The sequence below is a fragment of the Bombus affinis genome, chromosome 6 (genome assembly GCF_024516045.1).
Source record: "Bombus affinis isolate iyBomAffi1 chromosome 6, iyBomAffi1.2, whole genome shotgun sequence".
NCBI lineage: Eukaryota > Metazoa > Arthropoda > Insecta > Hymenoptera > Apidae > Bombus > Bombus affinis.
Window position 1 is genome coordinate 14,445,798 of NC_066349.1, and position 22,179 is coordinate 14,467,976.

At 36.0% G+C, this 22,179-nt stretch overlaps 2 protein-coding genes across 9 annotated transcripts in view; one reads left to right on the forward strand and one right to left on the reverse strand.

The window, feature by feature from the left end:
• Positions 1 to 22,179, forward strand: part of LOC126917050 (monocarboxylate transporter 10) — a 192,285-nt gene that overhangs the window by 97,553 nt on the left and 72,553 nt on the right. The gene's annotated exons all lie outside the window — the stretch shown is intronic.
• Positions 1 to 22,179, reverse strand: part of LOC126917035 (hemicentin-1) — a 644,265-nt gene that overhangs the window by 34,150 nt on the left and 587,936 nt on the right. For 5 of the 8 annotated variants that reach the window (XM_050723410.1, XM_050723406.1, XM_050723407.1 and 2 more), the window contains 5 exons: positions 20,706 to 20,846; positions 15,426 to 15,462; positions 9,300 to 9,715; positions 5,836 to 5,943; positions 3,118 to 3,239 (listed from right to left, as the gene is read on the reverse strand). In XM_050723410.1, coding sequence (XP_050579367.1) covers positions 3,118 to 3,239; positions 5,836 to 5,943; positions 9,300 to 9,715; positions 15,426 to 15,462; positions 20,706 to 20,846 — 824 coding nt within the window. The remainder of the gene's footprint in view (positions 1 to 3,117; positions 3,240 to 5,835; positions 5,944 to 9,299; positions 9,716 to 15,425; positions 15,463 to 20,705; positions 20,847 to 22,179) is intronic. The other 3 variants (XM_050723413.1, XM_050723411.1, XM_050723412.1) reach the window with 1 other exon arrangement.

A 22,179-nucleotide genomic window follows, 5' to 3' on the forward strand; every position in this document is an offset into this window, starting at 1 on the left:
AGAAGCGATTACTCTCTAAGAACTCAAGCAATTGATGTTAAATATAGTACAACGCCTACTATATGCTACTTTAAACAGTTATTTCTTGAAAGAGTTCCGATAGTGTATTCTTGTTATAGCAATGATCACGAATTTTGATTATTCAGCAGTTATTCACCTGCGATTTACCATTCTTGATTATAGGTAGGCTTAATTCCGTATACTTTTGAAAATATCTGCCTATCAGTTGCTATACAATAATGTTTATTACATACAATTTGCTACATGTGACATTATTATGTCACTGAATGTTCCCTACTGTTCCACTAAATGCGTACACTGGTGCAAGGTCGATTGCGCATATGCAGGCGTTTCAATGAAAAACTACATTTCCTACAACACAGAAAGTAGACTGAAATCCATGTGTATATATATAAAATCAGTCGTATAAACAACATCCATATATTTATAAAAATCCCATATAGTTTAATGCAGCTTCTTAAGTTCAGGTCGGACAATAACAACGTAAAGCATGTCGTCAAATATGTAGCATCATCTCGTAAAAAGTTGATGTCTTCTTTCGTATCCTTTTACCTTTTTCACCCTGAGACACTGCATTAGCTGCATCGTTAGACCTTGCGCTTGGTTTGTTATTTAATGCGTGAAACCGATCGATGGTTCGCTTGTTCGTTCACCACATTGTGGGTAAGATAGGTGTGACTCGGTGTCGCGAGTTTGGCGGCTTTAAGTATTAACGTATGGGACAGCGCGTGGAATTTAAGGCTTCCGGTAGGGTCGAAAAAGGAGGTTAAAACGTTACAATATTAAATTGAGCTTCGCTAGCGACTAGGTACGTTGAATTATTCGCCGTTTAATCTTCCAGCTGGCTCGATCTATTTTAATGGCAGATATGCCTGCTATGCTCGATTTTTAATTATTGGTAATATCGGGCACGAGAGGAATTTTTTAATGTATGCGGTCTCGTCTTACGCTATTTATTTAAACGTGAGATATTAAGGCGATTCTACTTGCTCCTGTTGTCAACGTGTACCTGCTGTTACGTTCTAATATTATACGAGTCTCTTAGGAACCAAACTAATCAACTACACGTTTCATAAATTTCTCAATTTTATTACCCGAGTATAATTTAATTTCTATCATATGTTTAAATATAGTTCGATAGTTTCGTTTTATATCCTTCATTGGAAACCTACCTGCAATTCAACATTCTACTGTGTAGCAATCCACTTCTATTTTAGTTTTAGATATAGTTTCCACTATCTTATATTCTTCATTAAAAACCTGTCTACAACGCACTATTTTGTTTCAAATCGGTCTATCCATACCCATCTATCTATGTTTGGGTTTCATTTACACAACTGCAAATGGTCCAGTTCCGTCTATTTATTCCGCTATATTCAACCATTTCCTCTAGAATTCAGATCTCGCTCTGAAAGCGAAGTTCGATCAAAGCAAAGCAGATTCGATCGCTTCTAATCGTCTCCGTGAAAAGGACCATCGTCGAACTAAGTAGAAGTTGAACGCCAGCGATGAGGAGGTAGAACGTTTTCCAACCTTGACTCTCCAATGCTTAAAGGCTCTCTTGCGGGCACAAAGTGCAGTACACCAGGTTCTCTTGTACGCCCAGTGTTTCTGACGTTCTTCGCGTTCCTATTCGGAAAGAGCCGACGTCCAAACTATCGGTACTCCACCGCTCTAGCTTGTTATAATGCAATTATTTCACGCTGACTTTCCGGTGACGCGTTTCGCGGCCGAGGGGCTCGGACATCCGACTGTTCCTGATATTTTCGAGCCTCCCTTTTTCTTTTTTTTTTTATGGAATTATGCTCGTTTCTATTATCGACTTGGTCTTCTTCTCTTGCCTCGACCGTGCTAGTAAAAACATTTATCCTATTACTAGAACCCTTCCAATCGCCTTGTCACATTTTACCGCTCTATCATGGTGTTGGACAAAGTACTTCCTCGTTCTTTCATTATCGTATTTCTAACTTCACGCTGCTAATTAAGAGAAGCGCGGGAGGTTAGCTCGTTGTCTTTCTTCCTCTCTGTTCTATTTCAAGTGGCCACTAGTGTACGTTCAGGTTAATGCTCAACTACTGGCAGAACGCTTTGCTCCCAATTAAATAACGACGGTTTAACGTTCGTCGACTATTGTTTAACGATGAGAGGTTGGTAACGTGAGCTTTCGGTCTTGACCAGTTGCTCGTTTCGGTTTCTCACGGTTTGTTTCAGTGGAGGAAAATTAATCAACATACATAGATCGATCGATTTTTCATATCTCAATTCGCCGTAGGAAGTTAGAATCGAAACTTGAAATGACAGATTACGATTTGTAACAACGGCGAAGTCATTAAGAGCAACTACTTCCAGGGGAATTTCAGGCGAGTTGTAGCGCGCACCACGGGCCTCGATAATAAACGTACAGTTATCTATTCACAAAACCTATACTTACACGCATGATCCAAGTGTAACGAAATACCTACAGACAATTGACGCGACGTTCTTGTGATCTTGCAGCAACGAAAGCTGCGATTTGCCAAGTTTCTAAATATTTCCAATAGCGAGATCGCACTCTCCTGTATGTTGCGTCTTTATCCGACAAGCACAAATCCGTCGTTGTATATCATCGTATCGTAAACTGTATCCATTTATTAATCTACCCCTATCTTCCTCAAACTTTCTTACGTCGTCAATGACATTTTGCGAATCGAAACACTTTTAATCCTTTCGCTCAAACAATATTGCGATTAGCTTTAATAAAATTAAAATTAGATAACTCGAAAGCAAGTAACCTAACTTGATCGAAATTGTTATAATTACCTACGTTCCAACGATATATAGTCGAGGGTTAATTCGATCATGCAAGAGGATGGTATATGGTATCATTGCCTGTACTTTACACTATGCTTCACCATCAAACGAAAGATCACAAGAATTTCGCATCGTTTATCCATTTTGAATTTTTGAATCTCATATCAAAATTTGCATCTCACCGTTACCAACACGTGGCCGATTGCAACGTGTATTAAGACAACGAAAGATGAAAAGAAAAAAGAAGGACGATGATCATGCTGAAACGGAAGGATGCTCGTGCACGGATCGATTCTCCATACTGACCTTGTTAGGCGGCGCTTGGATTCCATGGAAGGGTAGATTCTCATAAAACGTCTTCGCCCCGGACTCTGGAAGGCCCTCCGACACGCTGTTCACGTGATTGTTATTCGCAGCTTGATTGGGATCTGTAAGCGCAAACGAAACATGATCTTGCGTAATTAAACGGGGACACGTGACGTGTCGACTGTTCGTGAGAAATCTACGAGAGAAACAGTAGAGAGAGAGAAAGAGAGAGAAACTTGTGTGTGGTCCCTTCTCGAAGAAGGATTCTATAGTGGACTTGTACTTTCACAGTGAAATAGAAATCTCCGGTGCACGAAGGTAAGAGGCAGAGAGCCAATAGACAGACAAAGGCAACGAGAAACAGAGAATTGATTTGATAAATATTCAGGTGTAATTGCAAATGCTAGAACAAGTGTGAGTGGCTATATCTAGAGCTAAGGAAATTATAACGGGGGATATATGGAGCCTCTTGGTTAGTGTCTCCCCTCTTGTCATTGGACGATACGGATGTTGAGTTTCACCTTAACAGAGACCTAACTATGGTAGTCTGAATTTTGATCGTAGGTTGGTACGTTCTTTTTGCTCTATCGTCATTTTTGTACTAATTAAATTTAACCCAGAATTCGTCTGTAATTAATATATCCGATGGTTACTGTCTTTTTTCAAATATTTCGATTAACAAGTTTTCCGAGCAAATTTCTCGTGTGTTATAATCGTCACTGTAATGTACTGGTACTTGGAAGTCATATATCTCGAGTCTTATATTCTTAAAATTTCATTTTACTCGTTTCTTACTATGTATTCATAGTAAATATGTTATAATTTATTTAGTATTCATAGACACATTAACAATATGTCATACTATAGTTTCAATTTTATCTTATTCGCTTATTATTATACTAACATATTCTATTTATAATAATTGTTAGTTTGTAGATTCCAAATTAAGTCTACTGTTTTTAAATAGACAAACAAAACACTAATCATAGACAATTGATCTGTAACGTTTTGAACAGACTGATTGGAATTGTTCTATTAACATAAAAGAACTATCGATCGGAGAAAAATATTACTGTAACTATAATATGCAATTTACAAATTCAACAACGATTGACGTATCTATCACGACGATCGTAATGTTTCAACGACCATCTCGTTCCCGATAACGATAAATTACATAACAATTTCCCGATATAACAAATTAGGACGCTTTACGCAAAGTACTTTCACGCCGGCCGGCACAGAGCTTTAATTACGCAAATAACAATCATCTCGTAGTTATGTATCGTACATAAATACGGTGTCTATGTGTATATACGTTGCGCGTTATTTGCACGCGAATGTTTATACGTACAGGATTTATAACGAATCAACAATGAGATTGAATCGCGTCGATTCCCCTGCAAATATTTTCTTTCTCAATTTCCATCGCAGCTCGAATCGCCGGTAAAAATGTCACGTTGCTCATTTACGTGCACCAAAGCCAGTCACCTCGTCACCCACATATTTTGAAAATACGCGAATCAGATTCGAGATCGTGGAGAAACCCGAGAAGCTCGTTTCATTACGCCGAAAGAGCGTATTGAAACAATAATTTCCACCCAGAGCTCGCTGTATCGGTTTGCTACGTTACAACGATTCCATTATCAAAATGAATCGTTTAATTAAACAGTATAGTACGTATATACATACATAGAGGATGATTCTGGGATCTGGAACGGACTACAAATTTTTTCCAACCGTAGGGGGGACATATTCGCCGGATGAAATATTTTCCATAGAATGTTAAATCGGAAAACTTGCAAAGGTGAAACGCAAACGACGAAGGCTAATTATTTTTAAATATATTCCACGATTATTTTATTTTATACTATAAAATCTGAAAATCTTTACAAATATTGCAACCAATAATTTTAATAACGATAATGTGTTGTTTTGGTTAAATTTACTTATTCTATACGATATACGTTTAATAATTGTATTTGCTAATTGAAACAATAACATATGACAGTACCTTTCTGCAGCTGAATTTAATTATATAAAATATATATACGGTTAATAATTATAATATATAATAAATAAGGTTGTTCTAAAGTATGTATTCACGTCTGTATGTACAAATGTTTATATGCTGATTTAATGGACTTTGAAAGTTGTTCGAAGCGTCTTGAACTCAATGCCACTTTAATTACAGATCAGCTGGAAGCATTCTATAAATATGAAAGAGAAGGCGAGTCTTCGCACGTTTCTTCTTTTCACGTTTTACATTGTAGTTGTTTAAAAATTGTGCGCTTGCTTCGCAAAATTGCTGCCGTCAATGTTGAATTTATAACTCTAATCAATATCCGCAACCATGCTCGAAAATTATTGAGACGATGCACGCAACAATATATTCCAAACGGAAAAGAAATATGTATTTTATGGCTCACCTGTTCTTTCCACATTTTTCTTTTCTGTTATGCTATTTTTTAATCGTTACGATGAAGCTGATACTAAAATCTCGTGTTGTGTTTCATTAATCTTTCCACATTTAATAAGCGATTTTTCAATCATTTTCACACGTTTTTAAGTCTCCTGTACGTAGAAACACTGCACCTTGGAAAAATATGCTTGTTCGCGAGAGAATAGGCCGAGGTCGATGGCAAAGGGAAGAAAACCAGTTATAGACTGTTGTTAGATCTCGAATCATGCACATTTTTACGAATTCTTGGTACGTACCTGCGCCTGGTTTCTTTCGCTTACGGGAGATGTTGCCTCGGCTCAATTCGCACGATGATTCTGCATGCAATATCCGCTGCCGCGGCGCTATTCTTTTGTAAGTCACAGCTAAGGGGACACACAAAACACATACAAGAAACGAAAAAAAAAAATAAAAAACAAGCAACGATGCCGAACGGGTGAAGCAATTTTTGTTTCATGCAGCTCGCTGGCGTGCACAACATTTATCAAAAGTAATTATATTATTCTGTAATCACAAATATATCAATTAAGCGATGTCGATTAATTGGACAAAATTTCGGTCTTCAAAATTTGTATAAATTGCGTGTTTTTAAAGCTTCGATGGAATAATAATACAAGTGCAATTGTAAAACGAAAGATATAATAGCTTTAATAAATGAATTAAATAAACAAGAACTTTAAACACAGATGAATTTTTAATTGTTTGTGAGAACGTATAGCAATCCATTTGGAAGCAAAAATTTGTAGATATTTAAAGAATTAAGATTCGTTCGTAGTATTTTGCCGCTAAACTTTCTCTTTCTAAATTGCATATTTTCTTTTTCGAGGATCGCAAACGTAATTCTATATAGGTTCACATCATCGTGACAACATAATTTTCCAAGCAACCTTGCACATTGCATTTGTTTTTCTTTGTCGAGTAATTAGAAAATTAGAATGAATGTTTAGCTAAATGAAGAGAAAACATGCGAAATAATGTCTCGCGAGAGAATAACATCGTGACACCAACACGTAACGACTAACTAAAAGAAAGTTACTATGAAAACGAAGAACGAAAAACGTAATTCCACTTGTGCCGTGAATTAAAAATGGTAAAAATAAAACAGCATTCTTTTAATTAAAATGTAATTCTTTCGCATCGGTATTTAATTGAAGACACGCAGACTGGAAATTTTTAATTTTTCCAGTACACGTTCCATTCCTCCAGCATTCGCATTTGATACACATGCTGATACAAACGACATTAAACATACTAATTACAGGTAGCAAGCGTTATTACCTTCTTTTACGCGACGCTTTAATCTAGAATTACGTTTTACGTGCCTCGTTTTTAGTACCACGCGAGCTTGAATTACAGAAAAATGATATGATTGGTAAACGTACCTTCAAGAACGGATTCCATCCGTGGAATATTATGACGATTAAATTGTATTTGATAATCGAGAAAAATTAATACTGCTTTTTAAGCTTCCATGTTTCTATCAGATATTCTATTAATTGGAAATTTCTTTTTGAAACACGCCTACATTTCTTTAGATTTTTATACAGATTTAATATTTAATGGGTGGTTCGGTATAATTTCGGGTCATTGTAATTTTAATTTATATTCTATATTTTCCGCGATGAAAACCATCGATGACATTTATTACGTAAAACATAGAATGCAAATTATAATTAAGTAATGTAATTGAAGCATAATCTGCATCGTGGCAATCTACATGAAAAATATTAGTGGACATTTTAAGTATTATTAATACATTATTTTAAATATACTTTTGGTACAAATTTTTCATTTTTCTTTCATTCTACTTTTATAACATTTTTTTCAAGAAATCCATACTTTGACAGACGCATTTATAAAAAGACTTTCCAATTTTTTTATTTCCTATCGAAATTATCTAATTGCATTGGATAATAGATAAGAAAAAAATATACTTCTTTTATAAAAAAGAAAAATTATCTTGCATATGGATACGTCTTCTCCAACGATGGAAATATTCGACGAGCTCTGTAATGGGAAATATCGTGACGATAAATTTATGGTATTGGTATTATTGAAATATTCAGTTGTAAGTAATTTATTTGCGTTTTGTACGACATCGAGCAGCCAGAATTTTTCCATCGTTGAGCATTTAACGTTAATGAAGCCGTAACAAGAAATATGATGTATTCAATGGTAGGTAGCCTATAGGAGATGCATCGACTGTACAGTTTTTAATGTTGGCAAATCGGCACGCAAATGTTATACAACTTTTCGTTCGAACGAACATCGAGTCTGTTTAACATAGTCGATTCGTTTATCAAATATTCGATACACTTGAGCGAGCACCGCGAAATTGCAGCCCGTAGTTTTAATTAAGCATGGCTGGATAATTTGCTTAATAAATCGGAATTTGTTGCAATTTCATTGCGAATCCGGATACCTTTAAACTTCTCGCGATTAAAACATCGTATCGCCGGAAACGTAAAGATACTTTCGCAAAAGAGATTTGATTACGGGTTTGAAGCGATTGAAATTCGAATTTTCACGATGATAAAACTTCAGCGATGCCATTGAGTCGTTACTTTCGAGATACGACCAGTGAAGTTTTTTACGATTGAATTTATTTTTTACTTCTGTACATAGGCTGATTTGTTATTTAATCGAGTACACGTGTATATGGATTGCTTTCGTCGTACGTTGTTTTTATCTGCATTGTCAATAATATTCTCGACACGATGTAACACACAGTGATAACAGAATGGTTTAATCAAATGTCGGATTATTTATCGAGTATACGTGTACTCGGTGAAATTTTAACGTCACTTTTTAAGAAGCTTTTTTCCTTTATTAAGCATTTGAAACCTCGATGGAGGTTTAGCAAGAACAAATCTAACAAGATCACGGTCCGATCTTCGACACGATTTAAAAAAATGAAACGGATAAAGTAATATCTGGGAGCATTAACGAAGTACGACAGCGCTTTTAAGAGTAATTAGCGGCACAAAGTTAACACACCGGCACAAAGAGAGCTTTATTTCTCGATCCACAGACCTTTAAGCTTCTTGCATTAAATTTACATTTTTACTTCCTAATTTTTCCGCCGTCCTTTACTTCCCAGATATGCTATCCGTCACGGAGCTCCTATCCTTTATAATCGAATTAAGCTTTTCCTCTGGCCACGAAACGGTTAAAACACAGCTGCGTCGTCACGATAAAATTCTCAACGAACCAGTGGCCAGCTGATTACCGACCCGCGCAAAAGGATCCAGTGACTCAATAAAGTATTTGAATACTTTCCATAGAAACCTTTAATATATATATTCTATGTATTATATAAAACGTATTAAAACGTATCATACATTGTGTCTACATATTGTACGTGTCATATGATAAAACATGTTTCAATTTCATTTACAACGATGAGACTGTTATAATTATATCGATCAAATTTTGATATATTTAGCAAAAATACCAATATAAGCAACCACGAATAATCATCTTGGATTATATAATAAGTACGTATAATGTACGAATAACGCATAAATTCATTACGATGCTAATAGGATTTCAGAATGCTTCGTATAACGCACATAATATATTTATGAAAGGTTTCTACAAGTATTTGAATAGTTTTGTGAGTTATTGTACATTCGGTATCCGTTCGTCGAAATTCCAAACGTGCCAACACTAAAGCGACAGTCTCTACACAGTAGGTAACGCGTTTCTTGCGCGGACTCACCTGTTTTCTCTCTGGAAATGCCTGGTAAAGTGGCCTGCTCTTTAAGCTGCACTCCAAACATCGCCTTAATTTTATTAGCTCTGGCAAGCATACCCTCGTCATGCAGACCGGACACGGTCATGCTCCTCTGCGGGTGTTCCTTACGCCTTCGGAATACTTTGCCACCGGCGACTTTCGCGATCGTCGTCTCGACGATGAAGCGATCGGCGATAGTTGGCTCGTCGTTACGTCTGTTCATCAGCTCGTTTCGTAGGGATTCGTTCGCGCGAACGCTCAGACCTGACCGTAGGCTGTGGCTTCTATTGATGTGCACCAATACCCCGGGTTTCAGCGGCCATCTTGGTGCGGCAGTTGGGTGCATCGTTGTTTGAGTCGAATGAGAGGACACCGTTGGACTCGGTGGCCCACCGTCTGGACTGTGTTCGCAACGATCACGTTTTTTTTTTCACGGTTTCAAAAGCTTGTGTTTATCGTCTAACTGGCTCGAGCTTTGTAGTGTTGTGTCCTGATCGTTTCTGTTACCGTCGTAGAGACGAGAATCCTCTAGGAGTCTGATTTATTACAGGCTAAAAGGTCTAGAGGCAAAGTGGTCGAAGGTTTTTCTTTGTTCGCGTGTTCTTTGAATCTTTTGCTTTGACTATCTCTCTCTTTCTCTCTCTCTCTCTCTCTCTCTCTCTCTCTCTCTAACATCAGTGGAAATGTTCTTCAATGGTATTTCAATACAGGCAGTTTTTATTAGGGTCGACGAAGATCTGTATTTGGTAATTATTGGGTTAGCAACTAAGTCATTACCACCTAATGACAAAATTCGCAATCACTTAGTTGCCAATCGAATAGTTACTGTACAGGGCATACGAAAAAAAAAAGAAAAAAATAAAAGATGATCCTATACTATAGAGATTGAGAATTTCTGAAACACTTGGATCTGGATGGTTTTGGTCAATTAAACACGTTGCTAGCTCTTATTTCAATTTCCTGCTAGTATTTTTATTGCCAGTTTTATTTGAATCTTTATGATCTAGTTTTTGCGAATACGTCTGAGAAACCCAGCTTGTTGTAACAACGAAATCGAAAGGTTAGAATGATATATTTTTTGATCATTGACAGGTTAGATATCATTGAGTTTATTGGTGATGAATTAGGTTAATTTGTTTAGGAATGAAGATTTATTATGTGCGCTTGAATAAGGTGGATGAAATGCATTGTTAGGATTATGGTGTTACATTATTCAGGTTACAGACAGGCAATCTATTACTGGGGTTATCAATTTCACTTGTATAGGATTCTATAGTAATTAATCATTTCAAAGCATCAATTTACCAAAATTAACCGAAATAAGGACGGGGTATCGTGTAGATAAGGACCGTCACGACGCATCTTGTACATTATCTTAGTACGATAATCTCTATTTGCGTCGTTATTATTAATTTTAACAAAGTAATATATAGAAAATTGTTCGTTACTGACAATCTTAATTTCCATCGCAAATTGTCACGAATCAGTCTTCCGATTCTCAGAATTTTCAGTTCACTTTCTTCGTTATTTCAGTAGACTAATCTCTGTTTGCGTTGTCATTGTTAATTGCAACAAAATATCTTAAAAATTCTATTCGATTTAATTCAATCTATGCGATATTCGTTATCGATAACAGTTTCAATTTGCATTGCAAATTATGCCGAATTAATCTTTGTCGTTTCCCTGCCTAGCTTTCGCGCGATTTACTAGCTGTTACGCAAAAGTTTCAATTTGTTCGAGCACAAAATTCTGGAAAGCGTAAAATGAGGACGAGATGTGCGAATAAAACGGAGAACCAAGAGAATTTCAAAGTATTATCGAACACGTTCACTGTCGCGAGACTAACAATAAGAAGAATTGCGCGTTTTATTGTTGCCTGTTTCAAAATAACACAGAAGGACGTTAACTCCTACTTTTAATCAGATTTGTACGAAACTTTTCCTAAGATACCCGAATTACGCTGGTAACAGGGATAACATGGACACAACACTTTAAAAAGGTTAACTTTCTAAGATAACAATTAAATGGACGAAGAATCCTTTTGGTTGCCCTCTCTCTCTTTCTCTCTCTCTCTCTCTCTCTCTCTCTCTCTTTCTCTGCTTCGCACAAAGTCATCTATCGGACATTACGCGCCGTCTGCACACGTGTCTGCTCTTTCTAACTTTTTAATTAAATTTTCCACCGATCGTTCCACTCCGTTTCAAGCATTTCTCAAATATTTTTTTCACCCCTATCGTATTCGACGTCACGAAAGACACCAGCCTCCGACGAATCATTCTGTTACGTGAGATCGCTTTTGATTCGTAATTTTTTCTCCCCTTAATTAACGATACGTTCCATGAATTATAGATCTATGATCAAGAATAATATCGCGAAGATAACTTTGCATAAAAGTATCGAAAAGAAACATAGATTCTTGAAAATCTATTAAGTAATTAATTAGTAGTAATTTATTAATAATTAGTAATTTTTTCTATTATTTCATATGACATTTTAATATCTAACTGATATCTTCTAGAAATTTAATAATCACGGTATAACGATAAAACCCATACTTTCTCTGCTTAATTAAATAAGGTGTAAATGTAGGTTCTCGTAACAGAAGAGTAGAAAAAATACAAGGGTCATAGATTAAATGCAAAGCTTTTTCTAAGTAGAAATTCTAAAAGTTGCGGTATCGTGATGATGTCGATAATAAAATTCGACTTTTTCCCCTTCGTACTTGATGAATTGCATATGCATAGGATATGCGTGGACGCTGGCAATTCATCAAAAGCGTCGTGCCAGTGAAATGCCAGTCAATCTTTTTTAATTTGCCGCTGTTTCTACCGGAGATGTACGTCGAATATCGAATTCACCTCGATAGAAAGCACAGTGGAAATAAAACGAAATTCTGACGATTGTATTGAGAATTTAAAGGAAGACATAATTGTTCCACTCATCTTTCACGAATATTTCTACGAGCGTATAATAAAAAGTATTGTTTGCAAACAGTAACGTCTTTAGTATACTTTATATTTCAAACGAGAAGGCAATATTAGTATATCGAATTAATTAATATCATTAGCTAATAAATTATGGTGTAACGACAGTATTGTCGAAAGCATGTCATGAACATAACAGAATAATTTTCCTACGGGGTTCCCCCTCGATAAATTCTTCTAGCGGAACAAAACAAAACCAGAAAAAGTATATTTTCTTCGTATAATCGCGCAGACTCGTTAATTGAATGAACCTTAAAAAAGAAAAAAGAAAAAGAAAAAAGAAAGATCAACACCGTGGTACGTTAATTTGATCGCGTGTTTATATCGAAATATCGAGCCGGACGTGGCCATAGTACGCCGGTTAAATATTCACCGAGCGTGGAGTAGCATACGGGGCGTGCCGAAAAATTCGCTGTCGCCAAAAGGATTCTTCGTTTCAAGTCACGATTTGAACGACAGCCAACTCAATAAGAGAGTTTTCTACTCATCGAGCATGCAACCCTTCACCTACCTTTCACCTCCAAAAGTGTCTCCGCGAACCCGATAGAATAGAGGGCTATTGTAACAGAGCGTAATAGAGAGAAAGAAAGGTAGAAAGAGAAACAGAGGCGAAGTAGTAACGACGAAGAGACAGGAAAAGGGCCAGTCAGTATATCTAATCGTCTCTAAATTATGCAATACAACGGGCACAGTGCTACATTCGAATAACAAAGAACTTTGCCACCCTATTCATTTGCACGTGCGACCCTCACCTGACTTACCTCTATGCAGACTTCGACAGTAAACTATTATAAGCCGGAAGTGGTCACTAAATTATGCAACAGGACATGCATTCAAGCGTAGAGGAAGACAAGGGCGGGGGAAATAGAGAGAGAGAGAGGGAGAGGAAGAAAGACGCATAGGGTGAGAAGAGGATAGTGGAGGATGAGGAAGGGGATGGAGAGGACCTTCCTGTGAGATTGGAGATCGGAGACAATCTCGTGCACACTACACATATCACAGTGGTTGCTGTTACATTAACGCACACCAATAAAGACGGTAAGTCATGGCGCTTATAATACGTGCACTCAGCACCACGATACGATTAATATAATATATATGTATATGGCGATAGAGACTCCATTTACGTGATAAACAGTCGTTTAAAGTACTGGAAAAATAGATTGCCGTGGTATCGAAGCTTTTGCAGATATGCTGGTGCATATGTGTGTGTGTGTGTGTGTGTGTGTAGTAAAAATATTTGATGATGTACCGTGAAGATTTACAGAAGTGATTTGGTATGTTTGGTTAAGTGGAGGGTGAGTGCTGACGTGAAGATTAAGGTGGTTAATATTTGGCGTTTCACTAACAAGAGATCTGAGAATCCTTGCGAAGCTTTTAATATTCAACGAAACATATTAACATTTAAGCTTTGCAGTTGAATTTCAGAGATTACTTGGAGGTTGATGCATTAAGTGGACGGTTCTTTATAAAGAGATCAAATGGAAGTACAAGATACGAGTTCTTTCTTTTTTTTTTCTTACATAAGATTTCGTTTTTGCGGTTTGATTAGATCTCAATTCCTTTAATACCTAAGACATTTTCTAGCAGAATTATATTTTATTCGGAGTATCTAATTTATTTTCAAACATGATCGTCAACCCCATTTTTGTTGACAGGAAACATTCATCATTTTTCTTTTAAAGGATACGACGTTCTAAATAAAACAAGATAACAACAACATTGTATTTCACAACTATCCTTAAAGACGATTTTCTCAATAAACAAAGCTTCGTCCAAAAATCCATTTTCTATTCCCAAATGTACTTCACCGCATAAACTTTTCTTTTTCAGATAAATTGTACAAAAACAACACATAGAAACTCTACATGAAATGATCATCGAAATGATTATGAAGAAGATATATATCCATTTCTCTAGCATCCTATCCATAATCCAAGCTATAAAAAGAGATCCTTCCACTTGATCTAAACGAGAGTTCACAGGATCTCGGTTCGGTGTTGCGCGTCGCCTGTTAAACCGACGATACGCGAAGCCGATAATTCCATCGATCAATCGTATAACGAGATTTACCTACGTCGGGTTGGTATCCCGGGTTAACAGCCGAGTCCTGGATACGTTAAAACATACGCACACGCACATACACACACGTACACACACACAAACCTACAATCTATGACGCACCAAACGTGTATACATTGATTCTCGAAAGTATTTGAATATTTAACATAGAAAGCTATCATATTCATATCGTACATGTGAAATAAAAAGTTTTGAAATTCTATTTAGCACTATAGCGAGACACGACTGACACGATTATAATGGTCAAATATAAAACCAATTGAAATATATACAGAAGTTACAAGATATTTATCGTAAGGACATATGTATATAATAAAAGATCAGTACACAGCACGTATAGTCATTTTAAGCGTGTAATAAATATTACTAAGGATCGCACTGAATATTTAACGCTTATTAATGTAATGTAATTTACTAATGATTAATGTAAATTAGTTTTTGTAAATATAATGTTTGAAATGAAATGTATACTTGCATTGAATATCTCATAATTTTCATAAATATTTAAAGATTAGTTTCCAACGTACTTTACCAACGTAATCATGACAGTCGAGTCTCGTAACAGTACTAATTACAAGCTATACAAATATAACACACGTAATACATATATTCATAAAATGTGTCTATTGGAATACTTTCGTGAGCTTGTGTATGCGTTGTGTTCGTGCAATGTGCCGAATATTCTCCTGAATTATTAGCGTAGCGTTGCGCGTGCAGCCATTTCATAAAGCGAAAAATACATTTTCTTGCCGGTGGAAAGCGGAAGCGCACGTCCCGGCAATATCGCGGCCCTACCGAGGCGAGCATCAAGCGGCCGGAAATTAGGCTAACCTCTCGAAATAACAGGGATCGCTGCTATGCAACGGAAAGACAGCCAAGCCAGCGATTGCAAAACGCATATAACAACAACGAGAATAAGAAAGAAGAGCGATAAGAAAAGAAAAAGGAAGGAGAGAACAGTGAAGAGATAACGTAAGAGAAATTGGAACGGAAGATAGAAAAGAGAAGCGAGAAGTGTTAGGATGCTCTGCGTTTTCGTACTTACTGTTCACGTTCCTCCAGCTCGACCACCCGATTACTGTCTGTGTTTTGTTTAGCAAGTCCAAATTAAAAAAGTAGAGCAGAAAACGAATCAGTTTTTCTGTGTTAGTGAGATACTACCGAAGAACGAGACCCGTGCTGCGCCAACCGGAAATGATGCTTCGTGAGCGCGACTCTGTTTAATCAGAGACGTTCTTTCCGGTTCGAAGTTTACGACGCCGTGAATTTAATTAACGACGGCTAACTTTCCGAAGAAGAAGATCGCGTTCGAGCAGTTCCGAACGCTATTCCATGACCAGAGATTCTTTGCGAATGATATTTTTTTCTTTTTTGGTTGTTGTTCTTTGACCAGTGCAACTTCTAGGACATTTTCATCGGAGAGTTTACCATCCATTTCGTTCATTGTTGCGTGGCGAATTTTATTTGAGGTAGAATAGCGAGATCGAATTAGATTGGCGAACTTTCAAAATTGGGATATTTGTAATTTCGTTGGTCGAGTTAAGAAAAATTTGCTTTAACGAGATTAGTAATTGGATGTTGGAATTTGAGGCTTTTGGTTGTATGCTGCGACTAATAGAAATTATATCCAGGAAATGATTTCTTCGGCGGACAAATGGTACACATTAGCAATGATAGCGAAATGGGTGTACTAATTCATGACGTAATATCGGGATATAATTCCCATTGGACATAGCTTACATTTGAAAGCCTCAAATTGTATCAATTATGCGAATCCGACGAAAGATTAAACTCGCTAAAATAATTCAGGGATTTTATAAAATTCATGGGTTTAAGCAAACGTTAAAGAAAATTTGGAGACGCTGTACTCCTATACAATTGTTTTTGCCACTTATTGAATAGTTTTACGGCCGTTTCTCGGAGCAATCTTTCACCATTCTAGGGAAAATAAATTCTTTCGAATAATTTTTAAACAATGATGTGAAATATTCAGTTTCTCGTCATTAAAAAACTTTTCTTTTAACAATTAGAGTAAAATATAGAAAAGTTATATTATATTTATTAATTGAACTGTTTGTACGAAATTCGACAATTTTTATTTTGTTGGCTTTTCATCAATACGTAAAATCCAATTCGATTGCTTCGTTAAAAGATTAATATCCAATTACAACCAATATTCATTGATAGTCAGTATTTTATCATTTAGCAGTGATTCGTAATAAATAATCCTCTTTCAATCTCACCAAATATGCGATAAAACAGAACGAATGTCAAAAATGTTGCACATTTTAAAATAACGTTTTAATGGTGTAATGAAAGAAACGATTCTTCGATTTTCAGCATTTGCATTTCTATTTTGTTTTCTTTCGTCTATAGAAAATATCGATCTGATTTTATAAACAACGACAGCCAATCCCAGTGATCGTGTATCGAATAGAAGATGTATCATTGCATTTTAACGAAATATTATAACGTTGTTTCATCATATAACGATAAATAATTATTATAAGACAATTTGATGTATCGCGATTATCAAAATGAAACTCGCAACGTGCATATTATTCAAAGCATTCTTCTCGTTGACGCATAAAAATTCAGCTGATTAACATCCCCAGTAATTCATTCGTTTTAATCGTCCAGCAAAATGAATATCCTTTTTTTTTATCGAAAATATGATAATAAGATCGTAATAAATATGAGACGATGTGATAAATTATTCGTTTCAATATTTTTTATCGATGACATCGTTGACTGAATATATTTTTTGAAAAGCCATATATTTAAGAGAAAAATTTTGCTGTTTCTAAAGACGGTTCGTTCCACGTTACACCTTCGTATTAATTAAATTTCTATACTGTTTCCATATATAAACAATACACATAATTAAGCGCATTTTATGCGTAAGATTGATTAAAATTAATTTACGTTAAAATTAGTTGCACGAACGAAGAGGATGTAAAAATGTCCATGAAGCAGTTGATGAAACGCAATGTTTCTTCTTTTGTTAGAATGGCGCAGCACGAGTTCGTACACTTAATAATTTGTATACATGTATGTACTTGTCTTTGCATCCAAATGGGAAATTCGCATTGTCCATCTACCTTATATGATTACGTAACATAATAGACATGCTTTGTTTTCTGTAACTAGCATGAACTATGCGATAATAACAACGCAAAATAATGTATGCAGTGCATGATTTATGCAGGTCTAGTTGCGGCCATTCAATCGTACGAGCATTAGTTCAAATCATATACCGTACTTAATATTAATTGTACAAGAGAGAAAAGTGAAATCTCATCATTTGGAGCAGCAGATAATATTCGAGTTTATATTACTGTATTGTCATCATATTGGAGAACTTGTTGCACTAAACATCAATTACATATAGAAATATGTATATATAGAATTACCTAATTGTAATTAGGTAAATCTAATTTATAGAATTTTAATAACAAAATTTCGTACATTTTGTGTAATTGGCGTCTTCTAGAGTTTCTAAAGTTCTAGTATTCGTGTAACATTAATCGATTGAATATCTGCAACTAGATCGGATGGATAGTAATGTAACTTTATACAGGTGAACAACGTCTCGACGTATCGTAAAAAATACTCTCGACGAGCAAACAGAGTCTTCAATTTTTAGGCCTAGGCCTTACACGACAACGCCACAACTTCAATTATACAAAATACAGAAGCTAAGAGAACAGAGAAAAAGATAATTTTCTGCTCGACCATCATTTTTAGATCGGTCGGCCATCCTTACGTTATCTCCTGTTCTTTGCTTCTTTTCTTTCTTTTATTTTCAAACTCAACTCAAGCAAAACATGCAAACTTAGCACGTAGGATTAACTTTGTCAACTCCTGAGAGAAAATTCATACCGTGAAAAAAAGTCGTTGAGTGGCTTCGAAACAATGAAAACACAAGCATCGCGTTTTTAGCGTTCGAGCGTTGCCGATTCCCGATATATCGTGTACATCGTTGTGTCACGAACGCGATGCGTCGATCGTTATGAGCCTCCGTTACTCTCTTTCCATTTTACTCTGGTTAGATTGAACAACGTTGTAAACAGTACGAGTAAAGCGAGCGAATGGATATCAGCGAAACGAGATCTCGTTGCACAAAGAGTAACGTATGGTCTGTTATGCGTACAGTGATTCACGCAAGTATGAGCATGGATTAGTTTTTCTTCTGAAATCCGTGGAAATTCGTGAAAAGCGCCGTTAATTACTTTTCCTTGTAAAACGTGACTTTTCAATATAAAGTTTAAACGCATCATAAGCAACGATTAAAAATTGCTACGATATTGACTTCGGTTTCTAAGACAGTCGCGTAGAATCTTCGTTCTGAATAATTTGTTATTTAATAATAAAATCATGAAACAATTCGCACATTCGAGGATACAACGAAAATATATGATATAGTAGCCGACTGCAAAATTGTCGACGAATGTCTGTTTTCGACGATATTTCGACGATATTAAACGAGGGTCATTTTCTACGAAACTGGACGTGTTTGGGGACCATAACGGATTCGCGGGTTTTAACATTGCGTGCCGTATCTAGCGTTTTTGTACTCGACACGGCGTCGGATCTAGCGTTTTTGCTCTCAATTCCGGCCCGCAGCGAACCCCGTCTCGCTTACTGCTCGTTTCGCCGGCGTTCGGCAACTTTCATGTCGTCACTCGCTCGACAGCCTTCCCATCGTTAACAACACCGAGATCGTAATCGCGCAAGCTGTAAACTACCGAAAAACGTCTTGTAAGCGCATAGTCGGCACAAGCTTTCCCGTTAATCGTGATTCTAGTTGGATTATCAAGATTTCGCGACACGATTCAAATGCATACAGAGTCATACAATGAGTTAATACTATTAAATTAAAAAAGAAAGATATCTACAAGAATTCAAAGTCAAAATCCACGAGGATGTCACACCATCAACGAGTTGACCGAAATTTTTGACGCATTTTTTTCCGCGAGAAACGGCCCTTACTTTTGGCTTCGGTTACCTCAAAAGCCCGCAGAAGGTGTCATTCTAACCGAATACTTTGCAGTCTGGATACTATACTAAAGCCAACGATACAAAGGACCTTTTAATATCTACTTGTTATTTAGAGAAATATACGTGTGTAACGTTCTGATGCGAATTACGACCGTGTTACGGTAATTTTTTATATTTTCACATCACGAGACTATAAACAGCAATAATCGATTGTATTTAAACGTTGACCGGAGAGGGTGCGTTTTATAAAAGAAATTGAATGCTTCTAATTGCAGATTTACACAGAATGTAACAGGAAAATTTAATCACTGTGTCAATGATTCTAGTGATCACTGTATGCATACAGAGAACCGAATCGTGTTGGAACAAAATTACCGCAACCTGTTATTATCGTTTCCTGCTTTTCTTCCTTTTCTCCTGTTTTTCTTTTTTCCTTTTTATCCCTATCCCGATAATAACTGTTCTAGAGACGTATGAATTGCACCCCTCGCGAGATGCCACGACGACAAATATGCATTACGTGCTCGCAGTTTTTCAATCCTGACAATGGAACAACGCTACCATGCCAGCGTTAATTACCAACGATTCGATGGTCATTATGAAATTGCATTGTTACCAGTAGCTTCGTAAATTCCCAGCGACGACGTGTACGACTAATTTCGTCGGAACGTGTAACGGATAGGTTGTAAAATTGATCCGATAAGTTTGAATTTCGCGAATTATGTATATTATGCAAATTTCTGATGTTTTAGTAAATTTCGTTTATTATGGAAATTCTGTGGGAACAACGGTACGATATTTGTCTCAAAACATTGTCGCTGATGCAACTGCCAGATGATTTAAATAATGCTTATTTGTCGTAGAACAATCTGCAATGTAAATCATGTCATCATGTTTCAGGTGTGTGCTTGTGTTTATGTGTGCGTGCGTGTTCGTGTGTGTGAAGTGTTCGCCTATCGTGATGATCGTTTGATTTTGAAATGGATTTCTTCGAGATTTTATCGTTCAAATTTTAGGATAACTTTCAACGATTAATTTTATCCTGATATTATCACAAAGAATAAATAAATTAAAAGACTTGAACATTTATCAACTTTAGTTATTAAATATTAATTAAGGAATCTTGGTTCGACTAATTGCAAGTATCGTAAATTTCTTTCAACAGCTATATTAGTTTTGTATGACGTATTTCCAATTTTTGAACGAGTTTTGTAACATCGTTAGAATTTCGAAGAAAGTCCATTCGATGTCCTACGTCATGCGAATCGTTGTGAACAACAAATCACAATGACAATCACATGGTTAGAAAGAAAGGGCAACTTACATTTCATCTGATTTCGTTTGCGTCGGCAAACGATGAAGATCACCACGCAAATGATGATTATCACAAGTATAAGGACAACTGCGGCAACGATGACTATCAGAAGAAGATTTCCTTCCAGTTGATGCCACCACGGTATATGACCTGAAAATGCGGAAATTAATATTTCATAGCTCGTGGTTATTCTTGAAATACTTAGAAAACAAAGTAAGAAACTTTTTTAGAACTTTTGACAAAAGCTTTCCTTCCAGGAAACATTGAGATTTTTAAATGGCAGTAGAAAGGACCTAGTAGCATCTACTATAACGATTCTTCAAATGAAAAGATTCATATCGAAGGTTATAAATATTTGGAAGATCAATTTTAGAAACTCTGTGATTGATAATACTAAGAATATCCATCAGAAGTTGAAAGTTTTTTAAAGATTATTATTAAAAAAAATAAAAAAAAATAATATAAAAAGAAGATAATTTTCAGAAATTTTATCAAATTTTTAAATATCAACATTTCTAAAAATTTTCATATTTTCAGTTTCCTTAAAACTCGATGGATCAACGATTTTTCTGCAGATCTTTTAAAAATTTTTCTGTGGAAATACGAGCAACGAGATTTCACGGTAGGCACCGCCTCCTGATTACGAAATAAAACAGTCGGCAGAACGGTTGCAATTCAAATTTCGGCGACAGCTGTGAAATATTATAAATACAGAAAGTAAGACGACCCGTCTCAAGGGAAGCTTTTCATATTTCTGCTTATATTTAATCCATTCCCTTGCTCTATAATATTTTACCAGAAGCTACCTTTATTACGAGAGTTTATGTGCTTATATAGGGTGCTTCATTTTAATCAAATAAACCCGATGAAATATTTTTAGGGCTAAGCAACGCATAAAATTTCTTTTTCTACTTTGACGAGAAAACAACATAATCGCGATCGTTTTTTATTCAGTTGATTATTTTCAAATTACATTTAATCTCTTTTTAAGTTTCTCGACCTCTATCGTAACGAAAATTGCGTTTAAAATTGTACTCCACGCGAAGAAATTGTCTCGTTAATAAATTAAGGAACAATATCGTTTTACAGGACAGGATTATATAGTTAATCAAACCGTTGAATAGAGAATGAGATTAACACAGTAATTTCTAAAATCTTTTCACTAATTTAGGACAAAATTATTCCTTGTATCGTTTCGTCAATTTGAATTATTTTAGCTTTTCATTATTTGAAACTTTATTACAGTTATGACAAATATACATGTAGGAATGGAATATAATCGCGGCGAACGTGTAAAGCATCTTCGATGAGCCCATACCGACTGTGTGTGTGTGTGTACGTGTGTGGTGAACGAACGGAAATGCTCAAAAAGAACAAACGCGTTGAGAATATTTCTTGCTGTTTTGTTACATTATTTCGAAATTCTTTTCTGCTCGTCTCTTTCTCGAGATCATTCCTACATACATATCTTGCGACAATATAA